Genomic DNA, 22,456 nt, shown 5'->3' with positions numbered 1-22,456 from the left:
GTGTGACCGGTCGAAAGGGGATGCCTACTCCCCCTAGACACTTGATCCCACCTCTGGTGTGTCCAGGGGTCTAGCTGTGTGTGCCACGGAAGGTCGGTGGTCTTTTCCCAGTTACATTGTATCTGGGTTCTCTCTTCCACCAATAAAAACTGGGTGCCACCAGATAACTGAAAAATTGTTGAGTGTGGCGGAAAATATCAATCAATCTCCCCAAACTGGATATGACATGACAACCGTGTAGAGCGGAGGTAACCATGATCTGTTTGTATCGTTAGAAATTTGACTTCTCTACCTGTCATGCAATTTCGCCTTTGCAACTGATGTATCTTTGCAAGTCGATACGGCTTATACAGCACATCTACTACCCAAAATGTACAGTGATGAATGATCGATAAATTCATTGCACAAACTTTTTTATTCATAGCAATTGGGAAATTGGAGTCGAGACGTATTCTGAATGAACTGCGGAGAAGACATGCTGCACACGTGTTCAAGGTAAGCCTGCTCCCCCGAACTCTAAATATCTATGGAGCGTCAATACAGAGACAATGTGCCGAAGTATAATAACTATCCAACATTGCAAGTAAAACCACAAATATATACAGTGTTTTCAATTTCTTAAGTTGAAGGAAAATATGTCCAGGAAGGGTAACGATCATATTTTACAGTAGGGGCACTGGGTACTTGTAATTATTTTTTTCATTAGTTTCAAGGGAAAATGGTTTTCATTATGACATGTGCATTACTGTATAAAAATCTGAGCCAATCTTCTCGAAATTGTGTGAAAAGATATAATTGTGTATTAATTTTTCTTGGAATTAAGTGAACAAATATCAAATTATGAGAAACGATATCGTAATTTCGAGATAAGAAAGTTTATACATTCTATTTTTAAATAAAGAGGTACGACCCGCAATTGTTTTAAAACCCAAAAGATAAAAATTATTTTGACGCTGCTGAATTGGATTAAAAAGTTATCAGTTTTCCCAAACTTACATATCCTAAAACATTTGCACTTTAAAGATGATTCTTGTATTAAAAAAACAAAACAAAACCTGTTTTTAAAACTCACAACAGCCGAGCCAAGGTAACTCAAGTGAGCGATGTGGCCCGTGAGCCTTTTGATATACAGTATCAGCAAAATTAAAGACGTCTTTCAAATGATAAAAATAATAATCACTATAATGATTTGACCCTACCATTCAACCGAAACCTGGAATCATGAAATTTACAATTTTGGCTACTTGCTTCTTCAAAATATCCATTTAGATTCATTATGCCCCTTGCAAAGAAGAGGGGCATATTCCTTTGCAACTGTCGGTCGGTCGGTAGACCACATGTTGTCCGCTCAATATCTTTAGAACCATTCACTTGATCGTAATGATATTTCATTCGTGGATTGGTTATAAGTAGAAGAGGACCCCAATTGGTTTTCAGGTCAAAAGGTCATGGGTCAATCTACTCTGGACATTGGAATATACTGTCCGCTCAATATCTTGAGAACCCTTTGCTTGACAGACATCAAACTTGGTACACTGGTACATCCTAAGGAGTAGATGACCACTATTGGCGTCGGTGGCCTAGTGCTTAGACTGTCAGACTCTCGATCGAAAGGTCATGGGTTCGAGTCCTGGCCGCGGCAGGCCGACGTTGTGTCCTTGGGAAAGGCACTTTACACGAATTTCCTCACTCCACCCAAGTGTAAAAGGGCTACCTGGCTATAGACAGGGAAAGATATTGTTAGAATGTTAGTGCTCTAGCGCCTGTATTGGAAGCTTGCACTGTATGCTTCCCAGGAAGCTGAGAATGTTCAAGATTGATATAATAATGTATTGTAAAGCGCTTTGAGCAGCATACGCTGGAAAAGCGCTATATAAAAAAAATAATCATCATTATTATTATTGATTTTGATTGATTGATTGTATCTTACTTAAAGTGTCACTCGAGAATTTTTCACTCATATGGAGACTTCACCAAGACCGGTGAAGGGCTGCAAAATTTAGGCCTATGCTCGCCGCTTACGGCCATTGAGCAGTGAGGGTTCTTTAGCGTGCTACACCTACTGTGACACGGGTCATCCGTTTTTAAGGTCATCTCCGAGGACCCGTAACATTCACACCTGATGTCGAGCGTTTAGCGATGGAACTGTCACTACCTGTTTTAACGACTTGGGTGTGTCGCGGCCGGGATTCGAACTCCGGGCCGTCCGCATGCGGGTCGAACGCTCTAACCTCTCGGCCACCGCGGCAGTTTATTGATTTTGAGATCATTTGTCAAAGGTCAAGGGTCAATCTGGACATAGGAATATACTGTCCGTTCAATATATTGAGAAACCTTTGCTTGACAGACATCAAACTTTTTTTTTATTATTATTATTGGTTTTTGTACACATAATAAAGTACATGAATACAACAAGTCATATATAATTATCATTATGTGCATGGAGAGAGATAGTGAGAAAGAGAGAAAAAGAGAGAGGCATGTTTTAAGTAAATATGAAGTTCCATCTGTTCCATTGAGTATCAAATTTTTTCTTTTCACCATTCTTATATTCTATATATTTGTGATTTCATAAAATAATTTCATTTGTGATATTGCACCGGACAAGTTTAAAGGTTTCTTAGTGCATCTTGCAGTATAGACATAATACTTCAGAAATAAAATGATAATGTTTTGTATATCACTATTATTTTCAATACAAGCTAAAATAAAGGATTTCATTTGTCGCTCAGTCTTATCTTCTAAAAATTGTTTGAATTCTACAAGAAATAATTGTAAATAATTACATTCCCATATAATATGTTCTATTGTTTCCTCTTCAGAGTGACAAAAGTTGCAATATTTAGAATCTATTCTTTTTATTTTGAACAATAATGAATTTGTTGCTAAAATTTTGTTCATAATTCTGTACTGAAACCAGTGGAGCTTACAATCTTTTGTCACTCTGAAGGGTATTTTGTGGATTATTTTCCATTCCCTGTCGTCTACATCTAAAAGCTCACTCCATTTCTTTTTGCCAGCTGAGACCGAGTTATTTTTATTCAGAATTTCACAGAAAAATTTTGATTTCTAACATTTCAAAATTGTGTAAGTATTTGTCATAATTAATGGACTTGTGAGCTTCATGATGTTTTTTTCCAGGTTCTGAGGTTTTTTTTATCCATGCTCTTACTGCATGGATAATGCTGTTGTATTCTTTAAAAAAAAAAAATCCTAATGTTTGTATAAATATCACAAAAATGTTGAAAACTAAAACGTGAACCATCTTCATTAATAATATCATTAATCAGTCTGATGTTGCTATCAAACATTTGTTTATTAAAACATGGTTTTCCACCAATATGAATCTGTGGGTTATAAAATGGAGGTGAATCAGCAGCAACAGTGGACTCATCAATAAGACCATGTAATGTAATGTACGACTTGAATACATCAATCCAAAATTTATTTTCAGTGTTTTTAAAAGAGTGATGTATTCAACCCCACAGTTAATGAATTTGTTCAACTCAAAATTGGGAATAAACAGTCCCATACCTCTGCTGGAAAAAATAAGATGTCTTACCCAAAATAATTTCATAGAAGCTATAAAAGACATTAGATTTACCATTTTCAATCCTCCATCTTCATATTTTTTAACTACTACTTCTTTTTTTACTCTGTGAGTTGAATTATTCCATATGAAAGAAAAAATTATTTTTCTAAATTTTTACAATATAACTCGGAGGGATTTGGGATTGACATCAAAATATGGTTTAATAAGGGCAAAGCCAATGTCTTAATAACTGATTTTTCCAATGGGAGTAAAAAAAAAATTCTCCCAATGTTTAAGTAAAGATTTAATCTGTACACATTTTGGTTCATAGTTTAATTGCATCATTTTCTTTAGATCCACATCGAAATGTATTCCTAGTAGTTTAAATCTTGTAGTACCCCACTTAAGCTTGTACATGTAGTTAGGCAGTAAAATTTCATTACTAAATCTTTTGGATCCAATCCATACTATATGGGTTTTGTCAAAATTAATATAAAGTCCAGACATTCCTGAAAATTGTTGCAGTGTTTCCAATGTTTCTAAGAGATATTCTTTACTGCCATCAAGAATAAGTGAAGTGTCATCAGCAAACTGGGAAATCTTTTCTACATTGTTTACAGTAATACCTTTAATACTTTTGTTTAATCTAATCTGAATAGCTAATATTTCTGCACAAATTAAAAAAAATATATGGTGACAAAGGGTCACCTTGCCTACACCCCCTCTGAATATTGATTTTTATGCCCCCCTTTGAAAAAGAGGGGGCATATTTGTTTTGCAACTGTCGGTCGGTCGGTCTGTAGACCATGTGTTGTCCGCTCAATATCTTTCGACCCCTTTGCTTGATAACAACCAAACTTGGTACAAGGGTTGCCCCTGGAGAGTAGATGATCCTTATTGATTTTCAGGTCACATGGTCAAAGGTCAAGGTCAAACTGCTGGTCTTTACCCCATGTGGTAGACCATGTGTTGTCCACTCAATAACTTTTGACCCCTATGCATGATAACTACCAAACTTTGTACAAGGGTTGCCCTTGGAGAGTAGATGATCCCTATTGACTTTCAGGTCACATGGTCAAAGGTCAAGGTCAAACATCTGGTCTTAAGCCCATGTGTTGTCCGCTCAATATCTTTTGACCCCTTGCTTGATAATAGCCAAAATTGATACAGAGGCTTTCCTAAGAGAGTAGATGATCCCTATGGATTTTCAGGTCACGTGGTCAAAGGTCAAACTGCTGGTCTTTACCCCATGTGGTAGACCATGAGTTGTCCGCTCAGTATCTTGAGAACCATTCACTTGATTGTAATGGTATTTCATATGTGTATTGGTTATAAAAAGAAGAGGACCCCTATTGTTTTTCAGGTCAAAAGGTTATAGATCAAGGGTCAATCTACTTTGGACATAGGAATATACTGTCCGCTCAATATCTTGAGAACCCTTTGCTTGACAGACATCAGACTTGGTACACTGGTACATCATCAAGAGAAGATGACACCTATTGATTTTGAGGTCAAAGGTCAAGGGTCAAACTGGACATAGGAATATATTGACCACTGAATGTCTCAAGAATCCTTTGCTTGACAGACATCAAACTTGGTACACTGGTATATCTTTAGAAGAAGATGACCCATATTGATTTTGAGGTCCCATGGTCAAAGGTCAAGGGTCAAACTGGACATAGGAATATACTGTCCGGTCAATATCTTGAGAACCCTTTGCTTGACAGACATCGAACTTGGTACACTGGTACATCTTCAGGAAAAGATGACCCCTAATGATTTTGAGGTCAAAGGTCAAGGATCAAACTGGACATAGGAATATTCTGTCCGGTCAATATCTTGAGAACCCTTTGCTAGACAGACTTCAAACTTGGTACACTGATACATCTTCTGGAAAAGATGACCCCTATTGAATTTGAGGTCACATGGTCAAAGATCAAGGGTCAAACTGGACATAGGAATATACTGTCCGGTCAATATCTTGAGAACCCTTTGCTTGACAGACATCGAACTTGGTACACTGGTACATCTTCAGGAAAAGATGACCCCTAATGATTTTGAGGTCAAAGGTCAAACTGGACATAGGAATATTCTGTCCGGTCAATATCTTGAGAACCCTTTGCTTGACAGACATCAAACTTGGTACACTCGTACATCTTCAGGGGTTGATGAACCCTATTGATTTATAGGTCACATGGTCAATCCACTCTTGACATAGGAAGACTTGTCTGCTCAATATTTTGAATTGATGATACTACTCTCAATTAAATGATATGTGTGTGTATAACCCTTTTCAATTTTGCACCATGGGGGGGGGGGGGGGGGGCATATGTGTTTTACAAACATCTCTTGTTTCAGAGAGAATACCACCTTGATTTCCTGCAGATGTAATATCTGTACAAAATTGTTCTGCGTATAGTCAGTTTTTAAATCGAGGTAAGCTACTGACAAACAAGTTGATGGTACAGGGATTTCAACAGTCTCGATTGAAGTCAGCATTTCGCAAATTCTATGGTCGTTATAACGATCTAGTTCGTCAATACAACCTCACATTGGGTCAAATGCTGTCTGACGTGTTTCATACCGATTGTTAAGCCGTTCTTGGAACACTGATTTTGACTGCGGATAACTCCGTTTACCTGATCAGGATATAGGGCTCACGGCGGGTGTGACCGGTCAACAGGGGATGCTTACTCCTCCTAGGCACCTGATCCCACCTCTGGTGTGTCCAGGGGTCCGTGTTTGCCCAACTATCTATTTTGTATTGCTTATAGGAGTTATGAGATTGATCACTGTTCGTTATCTTCACCTTGCATCCAGTTCCGAATAGAGTTGCCAAAGTTAAAGAAAGTTAGTGCTTTTTTAATAAATTCCCAAGATACTGTATCAAAAGCTTTTTCAAAATCGATAAGTAATAATAAACCAGGTATATTGTCTTCCTCAGTGTAATGCATAATATCATAGATAAGCCTTGTATTTTGTTGGGAATAAAACCTGTTTGATCAGGGTTGATTATTTTATCTAGATACCGTTTTACTCTACTAGCCACTGTACCTGATGAAATTTTATAAACAGTATTCAACAGAGTGATAGGCCTCCAGTTCTTCAGATATTATCTTGGCTTGTCACCTTTCTGTAGCAATGTAATGATACCATGTCTTTGTGTAACTGACAAAATACAACTTCTATATCCATAATTGATAGACCTTACAACAAAAATACCAATATATTTCCAAAATATTTTGAAGAATTCGGCAGAAAAACTTGGTACACTGGTACATCTTCAGAAGATGACCCCTATTGATTTTGAGGTCACATGGTCAAAGGTCAAACTAGACATAGGAATATATTCTCTCCTATTTTTTAAGAATTAGTTGCTTGATTGACACCAACCTTGGTACACTGGTACAGCATAAGAAGTAAATGACCCCTATTGATTTTTAGGTCACATGGTCAATCCACTCTCGACATAGGAAGATCTTGTCTGCTCAATATTTTGAATTGATGATACTACTATCAATTAAATGATGTGTGTGTGAATCCCTTTTCAATTTTGCACCATGGGGGCATATGTGTTTTACAAACATCTCTTGTTTTAGTATCAATTGCATTACATGTTTTACACATAAACACTATATACTGTACCAAGTATGGCCCCGTCCTGAGGTTAAAACTTGTATCCTGGGGATCATGAAATTTACAATTTTGGTAGAGGCGTTTTTGCTTTACTTGACAATGCATTTAGTTTTTCTTACAGATGTGTGGTTGTAGATTTTTGAAAATTGTTTATCTTTTGACAGTTTTTGTCCCGACTCTAAGACCTCGGGATCTCTGAAATTCACATTGTATGTCGCCCTTATCACAAAGATGCTTCTTATCAAATTTGAAAAGAATCGAAAGAGTAGTCACCAAGAAGTTACAAATATTCAATTGTTAACACGACCGACAATACCGGACACAGAACAATACCAATTTAATAGATTACCTGAGTAACTCAGGTGACCTAAAAATGGGTGGATTTACAATCAATCGAACTTTGCATGTAAATATAACGGGGGCAAATCGCTTTCTCAAATGGGGGTTAGCCCCCTCCCCTTGTTGCTACATGCTTACCTAAGAACGTGTTTGGTTTAATCATAGCGCTCTTGATTTCATTTCGTAAATGCAAATAAGTATTCCGCTTTATACTATAAAATCGACAAAGCCTGCAACTACAAGCCAATTTTGATTTCGCCTGGGACTCTTTCCTACATACTGTGTAAGTTTCTTAGGCTGTTAATCAGCATCGTCTACTCTAATTTATTCAAAGAAAGTATTTGCTTCAGGCCCTCACCACATGATCTAACTGTGTCTCGGGAGACACCCTCACCACATGATCTAACTGTGTCTCGGGAGACGCCCTCACCACATGATCTAACTGTGTCTCGGGACACGCCCTCACCACATGACCCAGCTGTGTCTCGGGACACGCCCTCACCACATGATCTGTGTCTCGGGAGACGCTCTCACCACATGATCTAACTGTGTCTCGGGATACGCCCTCACCACATGATCTGTGTCTCGGGAGACGCTTTCACCACATGATCTGTGTCTCGGGACACTCCCTCACTACATGATCTGTGTCTCGGGAGACGCTCTCACCACATGATTTAACTGTGTCTCGGGACACGCCCTCACCAAATGATCTGTGTCTTGGGACACGCCCTCACCACATGATCTGTGTCTTGGGAGACGCTCTCACCACATGATCTGTGTCTCGGGACACGCCCTCACCACATGATCTAACTATAGGCGTATGCTCGGCGCTTACGGCTTTTGAGCAGGGAGGGATCTTTATCATGTCACACCTGTGATTTTGCGGTCTCATCTGAAGGACCGTCCCATTAAGTCGCCTCTCATGACAAACAGGGAGTACTGAGGACCTATGTGTATTTTTACCCGGATCCCGACGGAGTGGTGTGCTTCACCAGTTTTAACAATCATATATGAACATGCAAAACTATGTATATCAATATATTTAAGTATAGAAATAGTCTTAAAACTGGCCTAAATAATTAAAGTGTTATTCCCTTGTATTGTAATGAAATCAAATGGCCAATAGACGAAAATATAACAATTTCTCCGGTCTTTTCGGTAAGCTCGGGAAAGGCATCTCGGGGTTGTTTCTCTGATTGCCGTGAAAACACGAGACGAGACTGCTTTTCGTTGGAAAGCTTGTAAATTATTAAGTTGTACATGTACGTAAATATTATCTCCCTTGCTAAACAAACACCACTTCCATCGATGAAATTATTGTAAATTTTCACATCATGTATTCTCCACCAATCACTATTGATCCCGTGGGGATCCAGATTAGAATAGGTCCTAGGTACCCTTTGCTTGTCGTAAGAGGCGACTAAATGGGACGGTGTTTCGGATGAGACAGCAAAGACCGAGGCCACGTGTCACAGCAGGTGTGGCACAATCAAGATCCCACCCTGCTCAAAGACCGTAAGCGTCGAGTATAGGCCTAAATTTTGCAGCCCTTCACCGGCAATGGTGACGTCTCCATATGAGTGAAAGATTCACGAGTGGGACGTAAAACAATATACAACCAACCAACTTAAGCTTTTGATTCGGATCTACATGTTGCCATACCAGCTGAATAGGTTAAAGCGTATTTGATTTTTTGTTTATTTAACTATAAATTCTTTCGTGCGTTTGAATTGAATAATTTTTGCCCGATCCCGCAAATCCGGTGAAGATGTATAATCCTTTTTAAAAAATATTTTCCACAGTTAAACATTGATGTAGAATTTCTTGCGGTTTTGTTGTAATGCCAAAAATAATCTTTGAACGAGCTGTGGACATCCACAACTTCCGGTCGAAATCAGCAGTGTGTCAATAAACTCAGGAATGCAGCGAAATTATGCTGGAGTATTGTTTGAAATACTTTATTTTGATACATTTTGGTACCCGATGCTGATTAACAGCCCAGCTAACCCGAGAAACTTTTAAAGTTAGTCAATGAAATACCGAAATAATTTTTGAATGAATTATCCTAAATTGACAACTTCTGGTCGAGATAAGCAGGAGTTAATAAGCGCGGTAATACGGAGTCATGCTGGATTATTGCTTGTATATACTTTACTATATATCAATCAATCAGGGTACCCTATGCTGATGAATAATCTAGCTAACCCAAGACACTTTTTGTTCACGGAAACATAAGGAAATACTTTCCAACGGAAACTTGTCGCCCATGACTAACTTTGGTACGTTCAAAAACTGTTAGAAATCCCTTAAGGCTGTCTTCAAACGCTAAACTACACCAGGTATATCTGTTTGGTTATATTGAGTTTGATCAAAGACTTTCCCCCTTTTCTTTATGCGGTTTTTCTTTTCCTTGGTCTGTCACAGCCTTGCTCAGCAAAATTCATACATGTGTTATAATTTTTGGATTTCTTACATTACATGTAAGGATTATATATTTTCGTCTTTTAGGACTATTCAACCATAAAGATGACTTTATTTTCTTTCGGTAATATTGTGTGTGTGTGTTCCAACGTTAAAAAAAGAAATAGCATGCATAGCAACAAAGTCTGAAAATGTCCGGTGACACAGTTTGTGTGACAGAATAGGACCGTTGCCTAAGAAAGAAATGAAGGTCGATGGTATTACTGCACAGTTTTAAAATGCATTAGCAATGCTAAATTTCTTGTATTCCCAAGAAAATATCCGTTTATCTTATATCGTGATATTACCAATTCAAACTAAATTATCTTCATTTTATGTGGTTCTTATCTACGTGAAAGCATGTTTGGTCAAATTATAATGTGCAATAGGCGAAAATAACAAATGCATGGCGATAAACGTATCTCGCTTATGTAGGGTAATGCCACTGATATTCCTTAGAAGTCGATTTAAAGAAATTTACCGCTTCTTTTTTCGGCAAGAGTCCTCAGTTGTCGAGGACTCTATCTTTATTTTGAAAATTCTACGGAAAGTATAGGTTGATTTTTCTGAAAGTATCCATTTCTACGGAAAGTGTCCGTTATGCCTAGACATCGTATACTTTCAAGACTATATGTACATGGATTAGCTCCAGCATACATCCAGGAACTGATTCTAGTCGATCGCGCTCATCGAACACTTCGGTCCGATTGAACCTAAAACAATATCAAGAAACTAAATTGAAAGTTACCTCTTTTCTTCAAGCATTTAAAAAAAAAAAAACTCAATTGGTATGACAGAGTTACATGTATCTTTCTTTTCAATGAATTCATAATGCAACAAGTATATTAATTTTAAGAATTTTAATAACAAAGATACATATGTGTTATTCCAGTTAATCCTCTTCTCTGCACCTGGAATTAGAAAAGTGAAGAATTAATATACTTATTTTTATTGGGTATGCTGTTGTGCCATTGATCTATAAAGTTCAATCAGTGTTGAAATCATCCCTTTTTGTATATACACTGTTGTGTTGTTCCAACATACATAATCACGCATGCAAACTATTCCATTAATTGATTGACTAATGCAAATCAGTTAATCATCTCTAACTCACCCATGTTCCATATTGAAATGGAATAAATCTCTTGTTTACATTTCTCTCAACCACGTGGGGCGGCCATTTTAAATGTTGACAAATCGAAGTTCGTCTTAGCAATATCAGTTTTTCAAATGCAAGAACAGCAGAGTACTTGTCTACAGCTGATGCAGTTCTATTGTAATATAATCAAGGAAGCTTTCCATATCTTTTTGTAACATTACTCGCACGAAAAAGGAATTATGAATAATTTTCAAATCTTTACTTCTAACAAAAACTCACTTTTCTGACATATTTTCATCTATCGATGGTTGGTAAAGATAGGGGACATCTCATACGTTCTTTTGACATATCCAAAAACGTTTTAATATACGTAAGAAAATACCGTAATAACTTTACAAGCTCTTTTCTGATACGGTATGAAAACGAGACTAAGGAAATTTGTGAAACGTTATCTCCCCCTCCATTGGGCATTGCTACTTAAAATTTACCATTTTCAAATGTATAAAAAAAAAACAACAACAACAATACATGGCAAAGACTCCAATATCAACCCAAGGCCGTAAACCCAAGGTCTGATATTGGTCGAGGGTTGATTTGGAGTTTGATACAAATTTTGCCATGTATTATTCTCTATTAACAATATAAAGCGTTATATAAATATACAATAACAAGATATGTTTCTAAAACATATATACCGCCCCCCACCCCCACCCCCGGTGCAAAATTGAAAAGGGTTATACACATTCATAATTTATTTGTTAGTAGTATTACATGTATGTCAGGAGTGGATTGACCATATGACCTAAACATCAATAGGGGCCATCTACTTCTTATGCTGTACCAAGTTTGTTGTCAATCAAGCAACTAATTCTTGAAATATAGGAGACAATATATTACTATTTCCATTTTAACCTTTGACCATGTGACCTCAAAATCAATATGGGTCATCGTCTTCTGAAGATGTACGAGTGTATCAAGTTTGATGTCAGTCAAGCATACGGTTCTCAAGATATTGAGTGGACAGTATATTCCTATGACCAGTTTGACCCTTGAGCTTTGACCATGTGACCTAAAAATCGATAGGGGTAATCTTCTCCTGAAGATGTACTAGTGTACCAAGTTTGATGTCTATCAACGAAAGGATTCTCTAGACATTGAGTGGTCAGTGTATTCATATGTCCAGTTTTACCCTTGACATTTGATCATGTGACCTCAAAATCAATAGGGGTCATCTTCTCCTGAAGATGTACCAGTGTACTAAGTTTGATATCTGTCAAGCAAAGGATTCTCAAGATATTGAACGGACAATATTTTCTGATGTCCAGAGTAGATTGACCCTTAACCTTTTGACCTGAAAAACAATAGGGGCCTTTTGCTACTCATAACCAAGATACATATGAAATCTCATTACGATCAAATGAATGGTTCACAAGAGCGGACAACATGTGGTCTACCAACCGACCTACCGACAGGTGCAAAGCAATATGCTCCTCTTCTTTGCATAGGAGCATAAAATACACTCTGTAAAAATACAGTAAGTCGGGAAGAAGTTCCAAGCGAAATCCAAAGTCGTGGGTAATTCCAGAACTAGTTGATTTCATAATACATAGGGTTAGAGTGACCTATATCAACTTATCATTCGTCATTTAAGAAATTAATTGAGTGGGGAACGTCAATGCTTTTAATGGTTGAGAATTGTTTGATATATGACAGAAGAGATGAACAGACATCATTCCATCTCCCTTTTTTTTTTTTTTTTTTTTTTACTATGGGTCACACACGAGTTCTAAATTCATGTATATGTATAGAGATATAAGTGCACTTTTTTAAATTGTAAAACAAGCTGGATAGCAAAGTGCATGGGAACGAATAATTTTGGTTCGTTCTAAACATAATTCGGTATATACATGTACAATAAATTCATAGCATGTTCTAAAACTACAGTGACGCAGAATTACTTTCTTGTAAGCGTAAATTCATGTTAAGTGTGTTCGCTGTAAACGTGCTTTACTGTAAGATTAAATTCACGTTAAGTGTGTTCGCTGTAAACGTGCTTTACTATACCAATATGCAGCAATATTTTTCATCCAGAGGTCAATCGCCAGTTTACGACAAGAGGAAACAGATACTGAAGAGGAGGAGGAAACGGACACAAAATACAATGGTCATTCTGTGGATGGCGTCAAGCTCCTCGAGGATGCTCTTAAGGTAAGAAAACAAACAAAGCAAGCGCTTTTTAAACCTGTTCCAATTTAAATATGAACTGAAATTCATTGATCGATCGGCTGTTTGATTATCTCGAAGTAGAAAAAGATTTTCAGTTGTTAACTGTTTAAATACAAAAGTTGTATATAATTACAAGAACCATACAGCGATCTAAACATTTTGGGACCAGTCCCTGCAATAAGTGAACAGCAGATGTCAAAAATATTTTCTTAATATTTCTCAAAATCTATAGACTTTGTAAAGCATTACTGAAGCAATGTTTTTTTTTTGACAATCTGCAACAACTGATTGAGAAGGCTTATATAGGCTGCAAGCCTGCTGCCTAATCCATTTATGTTTCATACATAATAAAATAATGTTTAAATTATTAACGCAATAAGGATTTTACACAGGCCTTGTATTCAATTTTTGTAATCGCTAAAACTACAGATATTTTATCAAGGATTATAGAACAAAGTTTGCTTGCTAATTTTAGGTCAGAATTATCACCTGTATTGCATTTATCGCATCGCATCATTACAAAATCAAAATAGGAAGACCTCCTCGTTCACGAGATTGTGTTTAATGATTCCCAGCATAGTGTAGGGAACACATGGTTTTTGCTCCGTTTCTTATCATTCCTATTATTGAGGTCTTCCGTTTCCAATGCTGCCCAACACAGGACTGATCCCAAAAATGGACTATCCCAATAATGTCAAAATCTATAAACATTTTCGTAAACATTGTAAAACACAAAATGTCTGCTAGATAATTACAAGACTCAATTAACGAAATCTAGTTTCTGGGGGTCAGCGCCTTGCATAACGGGCCGAGATCTCAAAAACTAAAAACAATTTGTGAAGCATTATTGAAGGAAAATTGTTTGTGTTAATGTTTTGTAACTGCTGATGTCAGTAAATTGATCACCAATTACGTAATAAGGGAATTCTAAAGGAATGATGTACTAAACTTTGATGGTTTCTATCTCTTAAATAAATAATCAAAATGTTATTTTAAACAATGTGCCATCTTCATTTTTTTCCTTGCGATCCCTTAAATTGAATATCCCATTTATCTGCAAACCTATAAACATTTTGCTAAATGTTGAAGAATATAAAATGTAAAAATAACCCCTTTTAAAAAATGATGGGATTTTATGTTCACAAGACGTGCACCAACATTTACACAAATATTTCACCTGAAATCAAGGAATTCCATTGGATTTTTACTCCCATCAGTGCTCCCACCATAAATCCCATGACAGAAAAAATCTCTGATGGGGTTGTTTTCTCCCATAGGATTTTAACTCCTATTTTTATATGCCTGCATAAAAATGCGGGCGTATTATGCTATAGCGCTGTCGTCCGTCTGTCCCTTAATCTTTGTCTTCGCAACTCCTCCTAGATCCTTTGGGGGATCTTAATGAATTTTGGTACAAAGAAAGATCACAATGTGGCCCTGGGTCTTAATTTTTTCTATTCAAAATACTTTGTCTTTACAACTTCTCCTAAAACCCGTTTGGGGATTTTAATGAATTTTGATACAAAGAAAGATCACAATGTGGCAGCGTGCATACTGCAAGGGGAATGTTGTCCAATGTATTTTAAAGGAGTTACGGCTCTTGGACGTGGGTTTTCTTCTATTCCAAATACTTTGTCTTCGCAACTCCTCCTAAACCCTACGGGGGATTTTAATGAAACTTAGTACAATAAGAAAAATCACAATGCGGAGATGTGCATAAAACAAGGGGAATGCTGCACCCCTATTTTTGACGGAGTTAGGTCCCTTGGACTTAGATGTATTCTATGCTAGTACCTTGTCTTCGCAACTCCTCCTAAACCCTTTTGGGTTTTTAATGAAACGTAGTCCAATAGAGGAAGATCACAATGTGCAGATGTGCATATTACAAGGGGAATGCTGTCCCACTATTTTTGAAGGAGTTACACCCTTGGACTTAGATTTATTCAATGCAAAATACATTGTTATAGCAACTCCGACGAAATCCTTTTGTGGATAATCCTTTCTTACTTGTTCAAATTCCTGGTCAATAATGTATGCGGGCGTATCATGTACCGGTTTAGCGGTGCCCTATTTTAAAACTTAATATGGCATACAATGTCCCGTAGAAATGGGAGTAAATATACTATTTGAGCATGAATGGGAATAAATATCCCAAGTAAAGTACAAGGTCGGGATTTTTATGAAATAAAACAGAAAATTGTATCTTAAAGAGTGTTGTTTGTCATGATTCTTAAAAATGTACTTCAGCCTTTCAGATACACCAGTGCAAAACTCCAAAATTTCAACCACAATTATTAACTATCATACATAGGCTATCTTTTATGCAGAAAAGAATTTGTCGAAACGTCACTTTAATTTTTGCCATTTCACAGGGCCCAATGTGAATCTTCGTGGGCCTACTCCTTTTGTCTTACACAAGGGGACCTTTCAAAAAATTCAGGGGACGACCCCCTAAAACTACATATAATATCATATAATGTCGAAGACTGAAAACATTTCGCTAAACGTTACAAAAAAACGTTGTATTTAATGAGGAAAACTATTCAATAATATCAAGTTTTAGGAGTCAGTTCCTTAGATAAGTGTCAAAAGTTAACGCTGTAGAACACAAGTTCTAGATAATGAGAAAACATTTTTAAAATGTATATCAAAATTTCGGGATCAATCCCTTAAATAAAGGGCCAGGAAGGGTCAAAGGTATTTTTCCTATTATCTCTAAAACTGGAAATAATTTGTTTAAGTACTACTAACTCAAGGTTGCTTGTTTTGACGTTCGGAAACTGTTGACGTCAGCTAATCGATAATTGATTACGTAACTAGTGATTTATAGGGAATAATGTAGGAAAATTTAAAAAAAAACATTCTATGTGAGAAGAAAAAAATTCTTGCTGTGGCCTTCAATTCGACATTTAGATATATCGACGACGTTTTGTATATTAACAATAATAACTTTCATTTATATGTCGATTCTATATATCCCTGTGAGCTCGAAATAAGACACCACAGAGTCGTCCACTTCTACTTCATACTAAGATATTTTATTAAAAGTAGACATTAACGGCAAAGTGATAACTCAACCGTATGACAAACTCGATGATTTCAGTTTTTCCATCGTCAACTTCCCATATTTATGTAGCAATATTCCATTATCACCTGCATATGGTGTTTATATCTCAACTGATTCGATACGCAAGAGCTTGTTCCGCGTATGGTCAGTTTTAAAATCGAAGCAGGCTACTGACAAACAAGTTGATGGTGCAGGAGTTCCAACAGTCTCGTTTAAAATCAGCATTTCGCAAATTCTATGGGCGTTATAACGATCTAGTTTGCAAATACAACCTATCATTAGGTCAAATGCTGTCTGCATGATTTCATGAAAATGCTCTAATTCAAACTGTGTAGGCTGATAGGGGTTAATGAGACGGGGCACCATCACTTTTCAATATGGTCGCTAATTTAAAATGGTTGCGAAAATCGTAGAAAAAACCCAAGCTTGTCGGATTTCAACCAAATTCTATCTCTAAAATAATTTGATGACCCCGAGTCCATATTTTTGTGCCGCCATTTTGAAAATGGTCATCATGTACAGAAATATTTCAGTATTGAAATCTCTACACTTGGTTTTTAAGGTCTATTGAGATTCCTAAGTTCATTTCCTGCACCAATATATCTTTCCATTCAATTTTGAAATGTTTTAAAATGGCCGCCATTTTAAAATGGCTTTACAAAATTAAAGTTTGTCGGATTTCAACCTAATTTACATGTAGTTTCTAGGGCGAGTCCATTTCTGGCATATTTTTTGTGTCGCGATTTTCAAAATGGCTGCCCTATATCGAAATATTTCATCATGTTAATACTTCCACAAATTTTCAAAATGGCTGCCCTATACCGAAACATTTCTTAATCTTGAGATTTAACTTCAACAAATTTTCAAAATGGCTGCCATATACCGAATTATTCCATATTGTTGTCATATAAAATATTGTGAAGATAATTGAGATAATTGACGGCTGTAAGTCTACTTTCGGCATTAACATTTTTCCATTCAGTTTTCAAAATGACCATCATGTAAATAAAGCTGACAAAATGATAAAAATAAAATAAAAAATATAAGGATCTCGGATTCCAATGACATTTGGTTTCGTATGGTGAAATAATTCAGGAAGATCCGTTTTGTCATCACAACACTGTTTTAACTCTTATTAAGGTCTTGTTATTCTTAAGTCACAGAGGGTAAACAATAAAGAAATTTTTTTACACTGGGCTTGATTAAGAACCTATTCTTATGTCTTAGGATGAAGTGGCTATGGCACGAGCGGTGATTGAACGTAAGACCTCTTTGTCACTAAGCGAATGCTCTAACCACTGGGGTATCCTGACAGGTCAGCAGTGGGGGGTGTCATTAACACGAGACTTCCGTTTTTAAAATCCATATTCAAAGACTTCTAACGCCTTTTTCTTTGCTCAGGAACAGTCACTAAATATATGTTAAACGTCTTAGGTCGGATGTGACACCGTATATTTGAGAATAAATCCCCTTTCCCAGTTGCAAAGCCAACGCTCTGTTTGTAAGATCAGTACGGCGTAGAATGGATCGGTGATTACTCTTTTAGTTGTATCCATAGAAAAACAAACACTTTACAATGAAAGCTTAGGCTGCCTAAAGTTAATTCTATGTTTAACGTCACCCGCGCGCGTAGGTTTCGGCGAAATTGCCGTTTTGAAAAAACAAACAAATCCGGATTTGAAGTAGTCGTTCAGGTTTGGTTTTTCATTTAGTGACTTAATTCTACATCCAGCATAAGAGGGAAACGCATTGCAAAATTGGATCAGAGGTCCTTACATGAAGAAAATGGAAGTATAAAGTAAAGAAAACGTACAAAGATGGTTTGAACCGAACTAATCTCAGCGAGATTCGTCAAAGCTGGATATTTGGACTGACGCCTCTTCCGAATGTCAGACCAGTGTCACACAAAGTGATTCGGGAAATCTTGCCTGAACTTCGGCCGCTTTTTGCGATTAAAATGGGTTAAACTGAATTCTTTGACCACTTCAACTTTTCGCCTTAGACATCCTATTAACTCCCAATAACAATGAAACATGCATTTTTTTTTTTTTTTTACCTTTACGTGATGTAAATCCCATAGTAAATAAAGATGACTATTTTCGAAGCCGTTGCAAACGGCCACCATTTCATATAAAATTTACCTTCTCAACAATGAAGAGTTCCGATATACTATTTCATGACAGTTTGTACTACGATTGGAAATACAGAACTTACTGATTGATAATTACTTTGTACAAAGCATTTAATCATAAAAATTAAAAGCACTAAAAAGAAAACTGTAATATTTTAATCAATTTATTTGAAGGCGTCCTAAACTATTGGAACCCCCTGCCTTGATTTGTAGAATACTGATCTTTTAGTTGTGGTACACCAAATTAGCATCTTCTTTTCAAAACTGATTAATAGCACATAGAAAATTGTATAACAAAAACAAAATCAACACAAAACAAAGTAAAGCATATTTTAAACTTTAAGATGTGTCATTACAAAAATATATGAAATATTGTCATAATAATTTTAATTGTAACTGTGAGTCACATGTGTCTAGCAACCATTTCCACAAAAGGAAAAGCTTTCCTTTAGTTTGCTGTTTGTGGTGATGACAATCCATTGTTGTTATCGCAAGCCACTCCTCTGCTCACCCAATCTGCAAGGTGTGTTCGCAGAGGGGATACAAACCCAGGTTAAGGAAAAAGTCTTTGCTGGGAAAATTTACTTGGACTTGAAAATCAAATCCTACAATGTGTTTAATTTCACATATTACTTTTTTGGTCACTAAATTGGGTTATTGTAATTGACTTGGACTTGAATATAAAACCCAACAATGTCTATTATTTGAAATTGTTGATTTTTGGGATCACTGGATAGGTGATTTTCAATAGATACACATTTGTTTAAAATTTTTGTTTGTTTATTTTTTTCCTCCCTCCCTCGTAGGTATTGAAGTTTTGAGGTGACGTTAAACATAGAATTAATTTTGAACAGCCTTATATATAGAAAAATCTACTTTTGTTCTGAAAAGTCATTAATTTATTCAGAAAAAAGTATTTCCTTCTTCCCAGTATAATGATTTACAATTTTGACCTCCTATGTTGATAAAGAAGTAGGTACAGTTTCTACAGTCAGCTGGCCCAGAAAATGGATGATTTCAGTAGGAGTTCAAAATCTGGCATTCAAATAAGAAAATATATAAGCAAACCCAAAATACGTTTAATTTGATCAAAAATTGCTTTGTATTGTATGACAGGAGCGTGAAATTGACAAAAAATGCCAAAATCAATGAAAATTTCATAAATTCAGAGGGTTTTCCCTTCAGAGAAACATACAGCCCATGCGTCGAGCAAATTCATATTAAAATATATTTTGTTATCTTCTATTGATACGCAATATATATTGCTTTGATTTTGCTCGACGGATGGGCACACCTTTTCCTAAGCAATAATCTGGATAAAATTTGACAATTAACAAGTTCGTTTTGAAAAAAGGCGGGAAAAATTCATGACGTAATAATGTTAAATTCCGATTTAATTTGAGAAAGTACACTTGGCATATATTTAAATTTACTTAAACCACAGGTCAAGCTTAATTTAAGACACATTTAAAACAGAGGATTTTTGGGGCCATTTTATGATTGTTTGATTAAATATTGTTTAACGTCCCTCTCTAGAATCTTTCACTCATATGGAGACGTCACCACTGCCGATGAAGGGCTGCAAAATTTAGACCTATGCTCGGCGCTTACGGTCTTTGAGCAGGGTGGGATCTTTATCGTGACACACCTGCTGTGACACGGGACCTCGGTTTTTGTGGTCTCTTCTGAAGGACCGCCCCATTTAGTCGCCTCGTACGACAGGCAAGGGGTACTCAGGACCTATTCTAACCCGGATCCCCACGGCATTGGGCCGTTTTAGGTACACAATTGTACCTTATTATTTATATTTGCAAGAGTTCTTCAGAATGACAATGAAGTTAGAAACAACATCTTCGTGATATCATAATGCCGAAACACCATTCACTTTAACATTACAATGCAGATATAACCAATTACATGAAGTGAAGATCAAATCATTTTTGTACAAGATACAAATTTCGGAGAAGGGCAAACATGGACCCCTGGACATACTACAGGCAATTATATTAATTGATCTAATATGTGGAATTAGTCTAATTTTCAAAATTTTCATTTCAAAATTAAGGATTATCTCCCTCAAGCATAGCTCTTATCCTTGGACGAATTTGGCTCCACTTGTTTGGCACGCTGTTTTTGGCTATATTTAGATCTAGGACTCCATAGTTATTTCGGATTTCAAACATTTCGGTTGAGCATCACTGAAGAGACATTATTTGTCGAAATGCGCATCTGGTGCATCAAAATTGGTACCGTATAAGTTTTACATTATGACCCCTGGGTCGAGGCCTCTGCTGGTGGACTGTTAGTCCCCGAGGGTCTCTACAGCCCAGTAGCTAAGTATTTAGTTACTAGCTTGAAAATACGGATGTATATTTAATTGCTGTTATAAAATTTAGAAATTCATTTCAAAATTAAGGATTATCTCCCTCAAGCATAGCTCTTATCCTTGGACGAATTTGGCTCCACTTGTTTGGCACGCTGTTTTTGGCTATATTTAGATCTAGGACTCCATAGTTATTTCGGATTTCAAACATTTCGGTTGAGCATCACTTAAGAGACATTATTTGTCGAAATGCGCATCTGGTGCATCAAAAGTACCGTATAAGTTTTACATCTAATACATTGTAGGTCCTTATTCCTATAAATCTGCAGTCCATGAACTCGATGTTAAAACTTACCGACGACACTGGGTTTTTAAATGACTGAAATATCGCCGAAACCGCAATCAATCAATTTTCCGACCATGTGTGAATAAGGCGCATATTGCATACCTTATAGAAATAAATCCAATCTAAGATGTCCGAAAGTTAAATTAGTCAAGAATAAACTTAAAACATTCGACCTTTCATCTGGGATAAAACTAAGTAGTTTACGTTGCATTGGGGCATTATTAAACGCCTGTATATAGATACATTAACGATGTTGGTTTGGAAACAAGCAAAAAATTCTTATTAGGTACACATGTACATTTTAACGACAAACAACATTGACAGCTGTGATTTTCAATGTTTTGGCAGCTGACGTGTGGCCTACCCTGGTCAGGGGTGGACATCTTGCTTAGTGCTGCCAACTGCGTAACGCAAGTTTGACATATGGACTCGAAATACTACAACAAAGTTGTAAGGAGTAATAACTATTTAATGCATATTATTATGTACTCGAAAGGTGGTTAAATACATCCTTGTATATTGCAGGGCAAAGTTGACCCCGACTCGGAAGTCGTCAATATTCTGGAGAGTATGTATGTGGATGACGGAAAAAAGCACAATGCACATGTAACTACTAAATAAATACCCTCTACAAAGAACTCACAAACATTTGATTTTGTTTTAATTTGAAAATAAATCGATCCATTTACAGTGAGATAAAAATGAAATAGTGATGATAATTGCATAATTCCACTGCTGCTGTTAACAGTCTGGGAGTTAAATTGGTAAAACCGACAAATGATGAAATGATTTTTGATTGGTTGCCTTTATTAGCCGGATGGAATTGCCGAGATTGCTTTAAAGAAAGGGAAAGTGTATGGTGATACTCACGACAGTCACAAACTGACAAAACAAGAAATGAATGACCTTCAGGACAGTGTAAGTATAAAGGTCATCATGATATCAACCTAAAGGTCGGCAATTTAGTGAAGGCTTTATTTACTAGTATTTGAATTATCGCGTCAAAGGAAATATTTCGTGTTGCCATTGGGAATCCACTTTTTCTACGCACACAGACCAAATCGATCATAAAATTAATGCTTATTACTGCATATGTAATATTTATATCTAGATACCTTTTAGTTCATCTCCGAATATGAAAGTATTATGCGTCCGAATAAGAGCAATATGTAAACATTTAAGATGATTAATTTAATATTTACAGAGCACTGGGGGGAGGAGGAGAAGGAATTTCTTGACATCAGCCCCACTGTGGACAGATAAAATCATTCCCTACACAATTGCGAGCAGTTTGAGT

General features: G+C 36.5%; 1 protein-coding gene across 1 annotated transcript in view; it reads left to right on the top strand.

Moving 5' to 3' along the window:
* Nucleotides 1-457: 457 nt before the first annotated feature.
* The window catches only part of LOC125647382 (MAM and LDL-receptor class A domain-containing protein 1-like), a 102,569-nt gene continuing 80,570 nt past the window's right edge, over nucleotides 458-22,456 (top strand). Inside the window, exons 1-6 of the mRNA XM_056142009.1 lie at nucleotides 458-495; nucleotides 7,858-8,021; nucleotides 13,141-13,274; nucleotides 21,685-21,765; nucleotides 21,973-22,077; nucleotides 22,364-22,454. Of these exons, the coding sequence (XP_055997984.1) occupies nucleotides 458-495; nucleotides 7,858-8,021; nucleotides 13,141-13,274; nucleotides 21,685-21,765; nucleotides 21,973-22,077; nucleotides 22,364-22,454 (613 nt within the window). The remainder of the gene's footprint in view (nucleotides 496-7,857; nucleotides 8,022-13,140; nucleotides 13,275-21,684; nucleotides 21,766-21,972; nucleotides 22,078-22,363; nucleotides 22,455-22,456) is intronic.

This window comes from Ostrea edulis, chromosome 6 (assembly GCF_947568905.1).
Source record: "Ostrea edulis chromosome 6, xbOstEdul1.1, whole genome shotgun sequence".
In the NCBI taxonomy this organism is placed as follows: domain Eukaryota; kingdom Metazoa; phylum Mollusca; class Bivalvia; order Ostreida; family Ostreidae; genus Ostrea; species Ostrea edulis.
Note: the sequence above shows the minus strand (reverse complement) of the source record. Positions and strands in the feature narration are given on the sequence as shown.